The sequence below is a fragment of the Emys orbicularis genome, chromosome 1, assembly GCF_028017835.1.
Source record: "Emys orbicularis isolate rEmyOrb1 chromosome 1, rEmyOrb1.hap1, whole genome shotgun sequence".
Lineage (NCBI taxonomy): Eukaryota > Metazoa > Chordata > Testudines > Emydidae > Emys > Emys orbicularis.
Genome location: NC_088683.1, coordinates 137,020,234 through 137,033,710, shown reverse-complemented (window position 1 = coordinate 137,033,710; position 13,477 = coordinate 137,020,234). Strand labels below are relative to the sequence as shown.

General features: G+C 40.0%; 1 protein-coding gene across 1 annotated transcript in view; it reads left to right on the top strand.

Moving 5' to 3' along the window:
- Positions 1-11,346: 11,346 nt before the first annotated feature.
- The window catches only part of LOC135883765 (potassium voltage-gated channel subfamily KQT member 1-like), a 522,644-nt gene continuing 520,513 nt past the window's right edge, over positions 11,347-13,477 (top strand). Inside the window, exon 1 of the mRNA XM_065411048.1 lies at positions 11,347-11,750. Coding sequence (XP_065267120.1) covers positions 11,347-11,750 — 404 coding nt within the window. The remainder of the gene's footprint in view (positions 11,751-13,477) is intronic.

The window sequence follows — 13,477 nt, the reverse complement described above, 5'->3', positions numbered from 1 at the left end:
ATACGTTTGTCATCTTCATAGCATTTCTGCTAATCTTCCATGAATGTAGATTCCTTACTACATTCAGGCTTCCACTTCTGTTTTACTCCCCATCCCGAGGTTAATAATAAACAAATTCTGAAATCTAGACTTCATGGCTAGCACTTTCTTTACATCATCAGACAAAAAATTACATTAAGTTTGAGACTGCATATCAATAATTTAAGGTAAAATACATTCCAGGGATGCTTTGACTATCCCAAAACAAAGCAGATGGACAGTTAATGCACCCAAACAACCTTAATTCCGCCCAGCCACATATTCTTCAGATTTCCCATGTAGTTAAAGCTCATGGAAGTCTTGTGCAGAAGCTACATCTGAAGATTTTTGTTTTTTATTTATTTAGGATGAATGGTCATTTCCTCGCTCCCCCATTATTCTTTGTAATTTAGATTAAATTGATTTTTAAAGACACATTAGATTCTTTCCCCTTTTGCCCCTTGCTCTCACAGGTGGTCACTACAGATCAGTTAAGGTTGTTTGGGTGCCCCAGAAGTACACTTCTATGCCTTGTCATGTTTGAATTTATTTTAAGTTTAGCCTTAACTGTGAATTTTCTGGATTGAATATACTTGGTTTTAGTATAATTACAATGTCCCTGTAATGTAGTTTACCCTAAATTACTGATATATACTCTCAACCTTAATTCTATTTTAATGAAGTTTTTGTCTGGAATATAATCATAAGAATTAGGATAACAATTTACATTAACTACAACCAAATTTCTTTCCAACCAGTTTGTGCTCATGAAGAGAAAAACAAGGGGGCCATTAGAGTGTAAAAGTTTGAGTCATAGGTTAATTATTGACACTTATAATACTTAATAGATATTCATTGTAATTTACAAATATAAACCAGTCAATCAAGTTGGCCTTACAAGATATCAACTTCACCAGCTTGTTACTAACTGAAGGTAGCTTTATTCAGGGTCATCAAAAATTCTCAAATCCCGCTATATATTCAATAACTGATGGAAGTAATCCTAATTAGAGGTCACTGTCAATTTTATTTCTCCTTTCCTCTGTAGGGTAACACAAGAAGGGGTTCTTTGTTGTTGATTGTTTGCACTGCCAGTAATGTAACAAGTTCCTAAATGCAAGTGTTAAATGTTACGTTGCAGTTCCTGTTTCATGTGTTTAGTGTGCGTTACTTTATATGTAGTGTTGAGAAGATTCAGGTTGAATGGCAGGGCCTATAGTGTATATTTTCTTTTAAAATTACCTTAAATCATGCACATTTTTTTTGTAAAATAAATCAAAATACTTGGTGTAACTGGGTGCCTGGGATTGACCACACTGAGAATGCCACGCTCAGGGCAGACTGCAAGAATCAGGGCAGGCAATTGTCCAAAACTGATGGTTTACTCTATAACAGGGGTAGGCAACCTATGGCACGCGTGCCGAGCTGATTTTCAATGGCACTCACATTGCCTGGGTCCTGGCTACCCGTCCGGGGGGCTCTGCATTTTAATTTAATTTTAAATGAAACTTCTTAAACATTTTAAAAACTTTATTTACTTTACATACAACAATAGTTTAGTTATATATTATAGACTTATAGAAAGAGACCTTCTAAAAACGTTAAAATGTATTACTGGCACGTGAAACCTTAAATTAGAGTGAATAAATGAAGACTCAGCACACCACTTCTGAAAGGTTGCCGACCCCTGCTCTATAATTAGATTTACCAAGCCAGTAACAAAAGAGCTTCTGCAACACCACACTGGTTAACCAGAAGTCAAACACAGTCGCCCTTGGCTCCCATCCAGATGAACTGAACACTCAGATTTGAATCCACCTCCTAGTGGATACAGTCCATATCACAAAAAGCATCATCAGAACAGAGAGGCCAGAAATGGATTGTTCATTAAGACTAAGTCATCCTATCCCTGCAATTGGCCCCTTTACGGTTAGAATTGAGGCATTTTGACTAGTCACTGTGGAGGAAACTACAGCTTCAGACTTTGAGTAGTACCAGTGGTGCAAGTGGAAGTGCAAGTGGAATATGGCCTCTGGTGTTGCAGGAGTTAAGTTATTTAAAAAGTAGTTTACCCTTTTTATAATTAGCTGTGCTGATTAAAATATTAAGTTACACTGCAGTTTCTTTAAAAAGAGTTATTTTGACTTTGTTGCACTGCATGTGGGAATTGAATACAGAAAAGAGCCTTATGGGAACCTTAAATCAAAAGCAGAAATTCTTATTGCCTTTACTTTTATCATGACTCACATCTCAGCAAATGCCAAAGTCTCTCCTCAGTTACAGACATGTAATTCTCATAAAAAAATGTGCCGAAGCAGTAATTATATTTTGATCAATTACTTCAAATATACTTGTAATGTGTCCAATTTTAATAATGATATTTTGTTACCACCATGGTATCAACAACAGTATACTTCTCTTCCAGTGCATCACTAATGATTTAAACAAACGCAATAAAACAATGCTAGAACACTTAATATAATTGGAGTAAGGAATCAAATTACAGTTGAGGTTCACTGTGCAAGAATTTAAATTGTTCCTTATTATTTGAAAGCTCTCTACTGCTGCCATCTGATATCTCTTCATCAATTAGAATAGATCCAATATTTCAAGCAGTAATTCTTGCCTTCCCTTTCTATAACACAGTGATATCAACAGACTTTTCCCCACACTGTATGTGAATAATTTCTTTGTTAATACATACCATTTCTTCATAATTTCTGTTATATGGATATTAAAATTATTATGGATTTTTATGAAATATCATACTAATTACTTTAAACATTCTATTAAGCTGCCAAAGAGTGTTTAAAAATAAAAATTAAGGGCCAAATCCCAAGCTTTTAATTAAGGGACATTTGGGTCCTGTTGGATTGATGTAAGGCAAGCAGGATTTGGCCTTAAGAGTACAATGAAAAACTTCGGCATATGGTACTTTAATTACTCTTAGTGTTACAGTAGTTCCTAAAGTACCAATCAAGATCAGGGCTTCATTGTGCTTGGCTCTGAACAGCAAAATGCCCATAATTAGCATGTAAATACGAAGTTAGAAAAATGTACTGTTGTTATGAAATTTTCTTAATTTTGTATAACTTTAATATAACAAGTCACTTGCTCAAGAAGTCAACCGCCTGTTGAAATTACAATTTAAATATTGTCATCACAATACAACTATTGTGTATAGAATGACACTACTTAAGAGTGGACAAAGAAGCATATATAGTTATATCACAGATCACTAACAAGGACCTTAATATAGCATTCATTTGATAGCAAATAATTTATCTGAAGTGTAGTTTTACTCTAGAAAAAAACCCATAAGAATTGCCAGCATCTTATTCTGATTTGCTTTCTTTGGATGCAATCCACCCAGTACATGGGGCTAACACAAGACATACACACCAGTACTATGCTCTAGAAATTATTTGGGGAAAATTCTATGGCCTGTGTTATACTGGAGGTCAGATGAGATGACCACAATGGTCCCTTCTGGCCTTGGAATCTAAAAAAGACCACAAATTAGGGGTAGTGCATAGGTCTTGTGGCAAGTCCTCTGCAGAAAGGCAAATTTCACCCTGAAAGTCAAGTCAAACCACATGTGTGACCGGAGTATATGAGATAGTCAAGTCAGATCAACATATGACCAGATCTTGAAGTACTTGGTAAAAGTGTTGTGGAGGAAATGGAAAATGTTTGTACTTATTGGAAAACTGGCATAAGTTTATTTAATCATGAAGCAGAAACAGTGGATTTCCCCCCTTAAAGGTGACTTACGAAGGATTTTTAAGAATTTGAGCTTGTACCCTTTAAGACGGGCCTGAAAGTTTCATTTTTTCCCTGCATGTTCTTTACTTTAGAAAAGTCAGGAATGTCAAGTTAAGTCTTTCCTGATTTTGCTGAAGAAACTGTGAGGACTTAAGGATGTTTCCTATGAGCTCTAAGATTATAGTAACTGAAATTAATTATTATTATAATGTATTACTTGTATTAATGAGAGTGTTTAATCTGTGTTTAAGCTTCCTTTATCCAAAATATGTAATCATTGAAATTTAATAGGTGTAAGCAAAAAAGCAAAGGTTTCAACAGTGACTAAAAATAGCTTTCCTTTAATTACTCAGCTTTCATTTCCTTGACTCTTCTGACATCACCATATTATTCCTCTCTAGAGAAGACCCTCATTTCTAATTTAACAGATTTTTATAAGACTTTTCAAAATGTCTTTATACATCATAAAGAAGCAAGAAGTGCATACACCTAATTTAGGTTTGTCCTAACAAGCCATCATTGATATTATGGGAAATAGTAGAAGAACAACATTAGACAAGTAATGAAACACGAAGTGAAATGGTGCAACAGACAGAAACAGCAGACACAGTTCTTGGGACCATTATGGACCTGGAGCTGCAGGTTTTGTTGAGTATGTGACCCATCACAAATGTTTGTCTTTTCCTGGTTACTCCTCCCCTCCCCCTCCACCACTAGAACAATTCAGAAATTACAAGGGAACTCAACACAAGGCAAGAAGTAGTAGGCAAAAGTTAAAACTTGAAGGGATAGATTTCTCCCCCCCTCGAGTTGTCTAAGGTTTTATCTGCTGTTTAAATCAGTGAGAGCCTTACAGCTAGAACTCTGTACCATGCTTTGGAATGTTCCCCTGGGAATACATTGTGTTCATTAAATTAATCCTTGTATCAGGGCAGCTGCCTCCTAAACACCCCCTCATGGCCAGAAGTGGCTCCACAGTGCCCTGTCTCTGTTTCCCCTCTTCAGGGCCCCTTATGACTCCCCAGTCTTTCTTGAGGCTAACACCATCCCCTGCCTGGGGTTTTTTAAATAACTGAAACAGTTAAAAATAATCCTCAAAGTCCTAAAATACAGCCTATTACAGCAACATAAAAGTTTATATTCATCTCTGGCTCTTCTACCACACACTGAGCTCTTCCTCTGTCCTGGTCTGCTCTTCACAAAGCCAATTCTCCTAGCCCTTCCTAGCTGGATCTCAGCCTTCTGGCTCTGGCTTCCTTCTCCTGCCTGCATCTTGCCTGTTATGAGGGAGAAGGCAGCATCTATATACTGCCCTTCTTCAAAGAGCTGCTCCCGGTTGGTTGGGAGAGAGAGGACTTCTGCCCACCCTACACTACAGGGCTCCTAATCCTGGGCCCTTAAAGGAACATGTCTTTTTTCCCATCCAACTACTAATTCCCCAGGACCACTTCCTGTCTTCTGGCTTTGGCCAGTTCCTGTATCTTTGTTCATTCTAGTGTTCCTGGAGTGGGGTCTTCTGGCCCCTTCTAGGCTTTAAGAGCCACCATCTCTGTTACAAGCCTCAAAAGAGACAGGTAGACTGTTTCTGCATTCTGTCTATAATCATGGAGAGTAAAAAAGCTGAGTTTTCTTCTAGTTCCTAGCTATCATGTTCCTGGGTTCAGGAATAATAAGCATTTAGGCCCAGATTCTGCATCAGGACCCACTAGCACAGATCCATATTGGTAGATCCTGATGTAGGAATAGAGTCATAATAGGTTAATCTATCCTGATTCTGAAAGAGGGGATTGGAATTCCCTCCTTTTACTAAGGCTATCTAAAATAACCTCTAGAAAATGAAGAAACTAGTACTGACTCCAGTGCTGTTTAGATCTTACAGTCCTTATACTAGTCAAATTCCTTGCATGTTCCTGCGGCCCGCCGCTTCCCGCAGCTCCCATTGGCCGGGAATGGTGAACCGCGGCCACTGGGGGCTGCAGGGGGCCGTGCCTATGGACGGTCAACGTCAGCAAAATGTCCCGCGGCCCGCAATCATATCACCCTGATGGGCCACATGTGGCCATGACTTTTTAAAGATAATCGCTAATGACTCAGATATCTCCTCAGTAACAAATCTGAGTATTGTCGGATGCATTTCATCAGGCCCTGAAGACTTGAAGACATCTAACTTGTCTAAGTAATTTTTAACTTGCTCTTTCCCTATTTTAGCCTCAGATCCTACCTCATTTTCACCAGTGTTTGCTCTGTTAGCTGTCCAATCACTATTACACTTTTTGGTGAAAACAGAAAAAAAAAAAGTCATTTAGCACTTCTGCCATTTCCACATTTTCTGTTATTTCCCTCCCCCTGCCCCCGTCCATTGACTGGCTTATCCTGTCCTTGGTCTTCCTCTTGCTTCTAACGCATTTATAGAATGTTTTTTTGTCACCCTTTATGTCTCTAGCTAGTTTAATCTCATTTTGTGCCTTGGTCTTTCTAATTTTATCCCTACATGCTTGTGTTATTAGTTTATAATCATCCTTTGTAATTTGACCTAGTTTGCACTTTTTGTAGGGCTCTTTTTTGAGTTTTAGATAATTGAATATCTTCTGGTTAAGACCGTGTGGTCTCTTGCCATACTTCCTATCTTCCCTATGCAGTGGGATAGTTTGCTTTTGTGCCCTTAATAATGTGTCCTGGAAAAACTGACTCTTGAACTGTTTTTCCCCTTAGGCTTGCTTCCCCTGGGATCTGACCTACCAACTCTGTGAGTTTGCTAAAGTTTGCTTTCTTCAAATCCATTATATTTACTGGTCTGTTTTCGCTCCCACCATTCCTTAGAATCATGAACTCTATCATTCCATGATCACTTTCACGCAAGCTAACTTCCACTTTCAAATTCTCAACCAGTTTCCCCCTATTTGTCAAAATCAAATCTAGAACAGTGTCTCCCCTTGTAGCTCTCTCCACTTTCTGAAATAAAAAATTGTCTCCAATACATTGCAAGAATGTGTTGGATAATCTGTGTCCTGCTGTTATTTTCCCAACAGATGTCTGGGTAGTTGGAGTCCCCCATCACCACCAAGTCCTGTGATTTGGATGATTTTATTGTTTAAAAAAAGCCGCATCCACTTCTTGTGTCTGGTTAGGTGGTCTGTAGTAGACCCCTACCATGACATATCCTTGTTTTTTACCCCTTTTATCCTCACCCAGAGACTATCAACAAGTCTGTTTCCTATTTCCATCTCAACCTCAGTCCAAGTGTATACATCTTTGATATATAAGGCAACACCTCCTCCCTTTTTCCCTGCCTGTCCCTCCTGAGTAAGCTGTACCCTTCTATACCAATATTCCAGTCATGTGTATTATCCCAACAAGTCTCTGTGATGCCAACTATGTTGTGTTTATTAACTAGCATTTCTAGTTCTTCCTGCTTATTCTCCATACTTCTTGCATTAGTATACAGTATACATAATTTGATTTCCCCTCTACGTTCTTTCTTGTCTCTCTCCCTGATCCCTGCTATAATGGCCCATGCTCCCCCAAGATTCCAACCCTTTTCCCACATCTCTATGTTTTTGACTTGTCTGGGGGCTTTAATCTCCTGCCCCCACTGAACCTAGTTTAAAGCCCTCCTTGCTAGGTTAGCCAGTCTGTATCCAAAGATGCTCTTCCCCTTCCTCAATAGATAGACCCCCATCTCTGCTCATAATCTAACATATTTATCCTCTCAACAACCCTGTGAGGTAGGGAAGCACTGTTAGGTGCTGCATACTGTCAGGGTTTCAAAGCATTTTATAGACCATGAAACTATACAACACCCCTTTGAGAAAGATAGTTCCCAACCCCATTTTACAGATGGGGATCTGAGGCACAGAGATAAGTGACTTGTCCAGTGGAACTGGAATTGAACCCATATTTCCCAACAGCCCAAGTTAGCACTCTCGCCACTGGACAATCCTTCCTCTCCCAGTCCAAGACAATCTGGGTTCTATTGCTGCTACATATTCACTGCGAGATCTGTCATTATTTGGTGTCTTGGTTTCTTCTTCTATAGAATGGTGAGGATATTTTCTCACAGGAATGTTGTGTTGTTTGTCTATAAAATGCTTTGAAATGCTCAGAGGTATTCAAAAGTAATTATTTCCATAGCCTTGGAGACATGTTATTCCTGAATAACTTTGCTGGACAATTTGCAAGTGGGAATAGAAATACAAGTACTTTTGAGAGGGTTTGGAGATGAGTGCAACCAATAATAATTGTTGCAGTTGGAAAACTACCATAGGAAAGGATGAGGAAGAAATATAGAGGATGTTAATAAAGGCAAAAGGGAGTTTAAGGTGGAAGGGGTGAGTGAAAGCCAGTGTGGTGCAAAACTTTTGTAAGAGACCCAAGACATGGGCAAGGTTTTCTAACAGACTCTTAAACTTTTAATTGAAACTGGGCCACCTTTCTGGAAAAGCATGTATGGTTTCAGGCAGGTGACAATCCTTCTCTGTGGTTCAAATTCAGCACTACCTGGACACTATATAACCCAAAAGAAGCAAATGAAAGAGAGCAACAAAAAATCAGTGTTCTGGAGGGATTGACTTGTGAAAAGAGGTAAATGTGTATAGATTAGCTTATAGATAGCTAAGGGCTAGTTAACATGATACATGTACAAATATTTGAAACGGTATACACCTAAGAACAAGAAGAATTCTTTCAGGTTATACATACAGGTGTAACTAGGAGCAGTCAGATGAAAATAAGAAACTAAGAACTTCCTGAAAGTGTTTGATTGGAATATTCTTCTAAGGGAAATGATGCAAGCTTCCTTGTTTGGAACATTTAGAACTGGAGTACAGAACAAAGGAAAATGGCAACAGTTCTGCATTGCTAGGAGGGTGGATGTAATGGGTCTTTTCCACTCTAGTTTCTTTGATTCACCTGTAGATAAGTGATCTTGCACATACTCGGCGAAAACTCTGGGTCAAATTCCTGGCATTCCCCACAGGAAACTGTTTTTGCTTTCAAAGAAATGAGACAATAATAATAATAAAAAAAGAATTCACAACTTTTCTGGCATGATCACAAGTCTCAGCAACAAGCTAAGAAACATAATGCTGAGGAGTCTACATTTTGGGTGCTCTCTTCCTTCCATTGGAATAAGAAAAATTAGTGTTAGTTCGGAAAAGGCAACAAAGAAAAAGATAAGTCCATCCTGACATGGGCTAGATATAGCACACATAATGATCCTCTGCTATTGGCTTCACCAAATCTTCAGTGAAAAAAGATACGCAGCCTGCTTAGACTCTTGAATATAAGAGACTGCTGCAAAGGCGTAGAGCCAGCTTGTACCAGTGCATAATTTAATTCAAAAGATTGTGAAGGAAATACCATTATTAATCCTTTTAATTAGTTATACACAGGTAGGAAAAGATGGGTGGTTGTGGTAGGGACGGGGGGAGAAGTGAACATCTAAACTATTGCTTATGTCTGCTGCTAGTGACATAACAGCAGAGAAGCACAAATGCTCCTCTCTGACATGATAAAACCATCAGAACTGGGAGTCCCTAATTCCTTTTTTGCCTCACACCTACTTTCAAGGGAAAACAGACAAAGGAGATATAAGGGAGGTTACCCTGGATGGGTAAGGGTGGGGCTTGATAAGCTAGGGGGCAGAGTCAGACAACAGTTCTCTCTGCACCTATGAAATCTGCCATATGTAGCTGAGGAGCAGAGAGGAGGAGAAAAGGGACGTACAACAGGAGAGAGTATGCGCTGCTTGCCAGATGGTTTCAGGTTTTTCTTCATTTTATTTCTGTCTGTGTGTGGAATCTCCCTCTTTTAAATTAAGCACGCTAGTAAATGTTTTTTATGTAGCTTTGGTTGCAAATGCTGGTTAACAGACCTTTGTTAGTAGCACTTGTCTGGTTACCCTTAAGCCCTGTAAAATGAATTGGACTGAGTGAGAATAGTTCTGATATTTGTTTAACATAGGTTTATCTTGTGAATTGGGTGGACTGAAAGCTTCTTGCTTTAAATTTGCAATTGCTCCCGATAGCTTTTTAGCACTGAGGGAAATGGCTAGAGAAAATTAAGCTTAGAAGTATTTATCCATCAGCAGTGTGATTAACAAGGATATTTTTCTCATTGCAAAATGCATTAAGAAAAAAAATAGTTCACTTGGTAACAAGTCCACTACCCCAAGTAAACATTTCATGAAATACTTTGGAAGAGAGGCTCTACTTAGAAGTATTAAAATGACAATTTATTCACTCATGCACTGAGATCTTAGCAACAAAACGAATAAATTTAATTTGACAAAAGGCAGGAGATTAAGGCTAAAATTCCATTTTAAATTATTCTGTTATGCTGAGGTAATAGCAGATCATAAGGTATGTTTGAGGCCCCTCTGACAGAGGAGCAAATCAACTGCAACTAATAGGCATCCTGACTTGAGTTCTAACCATCATTTCAACATTAATTCCAGTATTGCCTTGCTTTTGTGAGGGTAAGCAAAACCTGTAATGTTATATTTATATTTTTATGGACATGTGTAAGAATTGAGGCAATTTTTAAAATGTCCCTTCAGAAAACAGACTTCTAACACCTGCAAAACTGTTATATTCTGATATAAAAATAAATGTAGACATATGTTAGCACGTATTAGACTATAGCTATTCAAGTCTGTCTTATGAAATACATGGTAAGCTTTATTGGCCAAATTTTCCACACTATTCCACAAGCAGGACTTCACTTAGGTCAATGTCATTACCACCAATATAAAGCTGTTGTAGCAAAACAGAATCAGGCCCTAGATCTTTCATTTAACACACTGCAACAACACAGATCTACCAAAATTGTGAGTTAAAGGAGCATAATAAAGTCAGAGTCCTGCTTTTTGTTGTTGTTGTTGTTGTTTTTTGGGCAAAAGTCTAACTGAGCACATCAGGAGTTACAATTGCAGGATTAGGTCTCTCATATCTGAAATTGCTCATTCTCAATCTTAAAATTGTTCTACATCCTAGCCAAGTCTTTCAGAATGCAATATAATAATGAAGCTCCATATTTTAAATCTATGTATACTATGCTTTAGCCCACAGTGAGCTTATAGTCAATGTATAGACTCTCAGAAAACAGAAGCACTGATAAATTTGCAGCTGTAGCAGTTCTATCTGCAGTAAAGGACACTTCTGTATTCACTGAATCTAAAATGATTTGATAGAATCACCTAAGAGGAAGGTAAGGTACTTCTGTTACTTGTGTTGTGCTATTTTAGTAACTTTTAAGCCTGTTTTTGTTTAATTGTCATTATATTGAATCTAAATTTTCCACCCCCTCCAAAAGTCTTACCGTCTAGTTACTTCTTGTGTCTCCATTGTCTAATATGTTCTTCTGATTTAATTTCAGAGCCTCTGAGTGACAACAGGTGGCAGGCTGGCGGCTCACACTGTTGTGTCACAGAGGAGTTCCAGGATAACGGCAGAAAGACATCTTATCAGTTATTGGAGAACACCCAGGACAGAAAGGACATACAATACCTTCTTTTATTATTTTAAATATTGATCAGGGTTAGCAATACCTGTGCTTCATTACAGTATGTCCTGTGTTAATGGTGAAACTGGTGGGCACTCTATGTATAACCTCTGTGGTCAGGATCAAAGCTCCAGCTCCCAGTTAGGTCATCTGAATGGTCATAGGAAGTCTTCAGGATTGTTGGAAGTCACAGGGAACTTAAACAATAAGCAATATTCTTCAGTGGCACTAGCTCCAGATACCATGGTGAATAATGGATCAGGAATTCCCCCCAACTCTGAGCAAGACACAAAGGATTCAGCATTCCAGCTCAGCAACCAACCTATGACAGGAAGTGAAATCCGTAGGACCTACACTACCAAGTGCTTCTATGGCCCTTATTTAACCAAAACTAGCATGCAGGGAGATGTCTACAACTTCCTGGAGAGGCCTAGTGGATGGAAGTGTTTTATTTACCATTTTACTGTGTAAGTACCTATACTTTCACATAATTTCTGATGTAAGAGCTATATGAAATTGTGCACTCATGGTCTACCAGAAACCAGAGTACTATGAGTCAGAGTATGGCACCCTTACTCACATGGACAGTCTTTTCTCACATGAGTAATCCCACTGAAATGGATGGAACTGCTTGTTCCAAAAAGGATCAGGCCTTATACATGTTAACTTTTCTAGTGCAGTTCACTGGAGTCCTTCAGTGTTTTTATTTTTACTTGTGGCTTCTCTTTCAAATACTGTGCTTCATCCTTGCTACATACAAGACAAAAAAGGTCCAGTACTATTACCACACTTTTTTTTATCTCTGTCTTAATTTATTTACATTGTTCCAGTAGACAAGGAGATGTATAAGACTTAGTTCTGGTCAGATACATCCTTTGACTGTAGATGCGCATTGATCATCCTGCAGTTGCAAAACTGACTTCAAGCCATTTTTGAAGTCAACTTGTTGTACAAACACCTGAACACTTTACTTCTAATTTAAGTTTGGATTAATTTACACAACTTGGAGTTATCAGTATTAGATACGAACTTTGCAGCAAGTTAGCCTTTTTACCACATGTGCAGTACACAGTGAGAGGAAATGAAGGCTTTGATTTATCGGTGTAGGAGCAAATTAATACAGCTGTTAATATTTTCTTTGAGCTGCTTATAGCATCCACCAGGACAGTACAGTTCAGTTATCCCTTCATACGCTGCTTAAGGGCAGCAGCGAGCCCCCTCCCCGCCCAGATTAACAGACTCGTGCTTGTGGGGCTCATGCTACCATGCTAAAAATAGCCGTGTAGACACTGCAGCTCAGGCTGGAGCTTGGGCTTTGAAGCCTAGGGAGAGGGGTGGGCTTCAGAGGCCAAGCTCCAGCCTGAGCCGCAATTTAAAAATGCGGTCCACAAGGCTATTTTTAGCGTGGTAGCGCAAGTCCTGCGAGCCCCAAGGACGGCATTAGGGGTGGGCCACCCCAGCAACCGCCCAGGGTGCCATGGTCAGGGGGGCGCTGTGCAGCAGTGCAGAATGCGCGCTGCCAATGTAGTGTCGGAAACTGCTCTTGGCTGGCAGGGGAGTGCCGCGTGTGTGTGTGTGGGGGATACCCAGATTTGTCCCTGCTTCCTCCCGATGGAGGAACATGGGGGGACAGTGATGACGCACAGATACTGTTTGCCTCCCCAACGTTCCTCTGCGCCCCCTAGGGGGCTGTAAGTGGGGAAGTGAGGAGCAACACCAAGCGCTCCGTGCATCCAGGTCACAGCCCAGGTGGGGAAAGTGACCTGGATGCAGGGAGCCCTGATGTTGCTCCTCCACTCACAGCCCCCTAGGGGCGTGCGGAGGGGCAGCGTTGGAGGGGGGGAGTGAGCAGCAATGCCAGCTGCTCCGTGCATCCAGGTCAATTTCCCCATGTGGGCACAGAAGGGGAGTGCAGGGATTAGGAGACGCAGGAGGGTAGTGCAGGGGTTGGGGCGAAGCGGGCAGAATGCAGGGGTTAGGGGCACAGGAGAGGGGTGGGGAGCCTGGGGAATCCATGGGGGCCAAGGGAAATGGAGGGCACCCATGGGGCTAGGGGAACCAAAATACAAGTTCACCCAGGACGCCATTTTCCCTAAAGCCGGCCCTGGCGAGTCCTAATCTGTCGACCCAGGCTGGGAGGATCTCTGCCAGGGGCTGCCATGGGACATACCTTAACAGTAACTATTATTTGCTT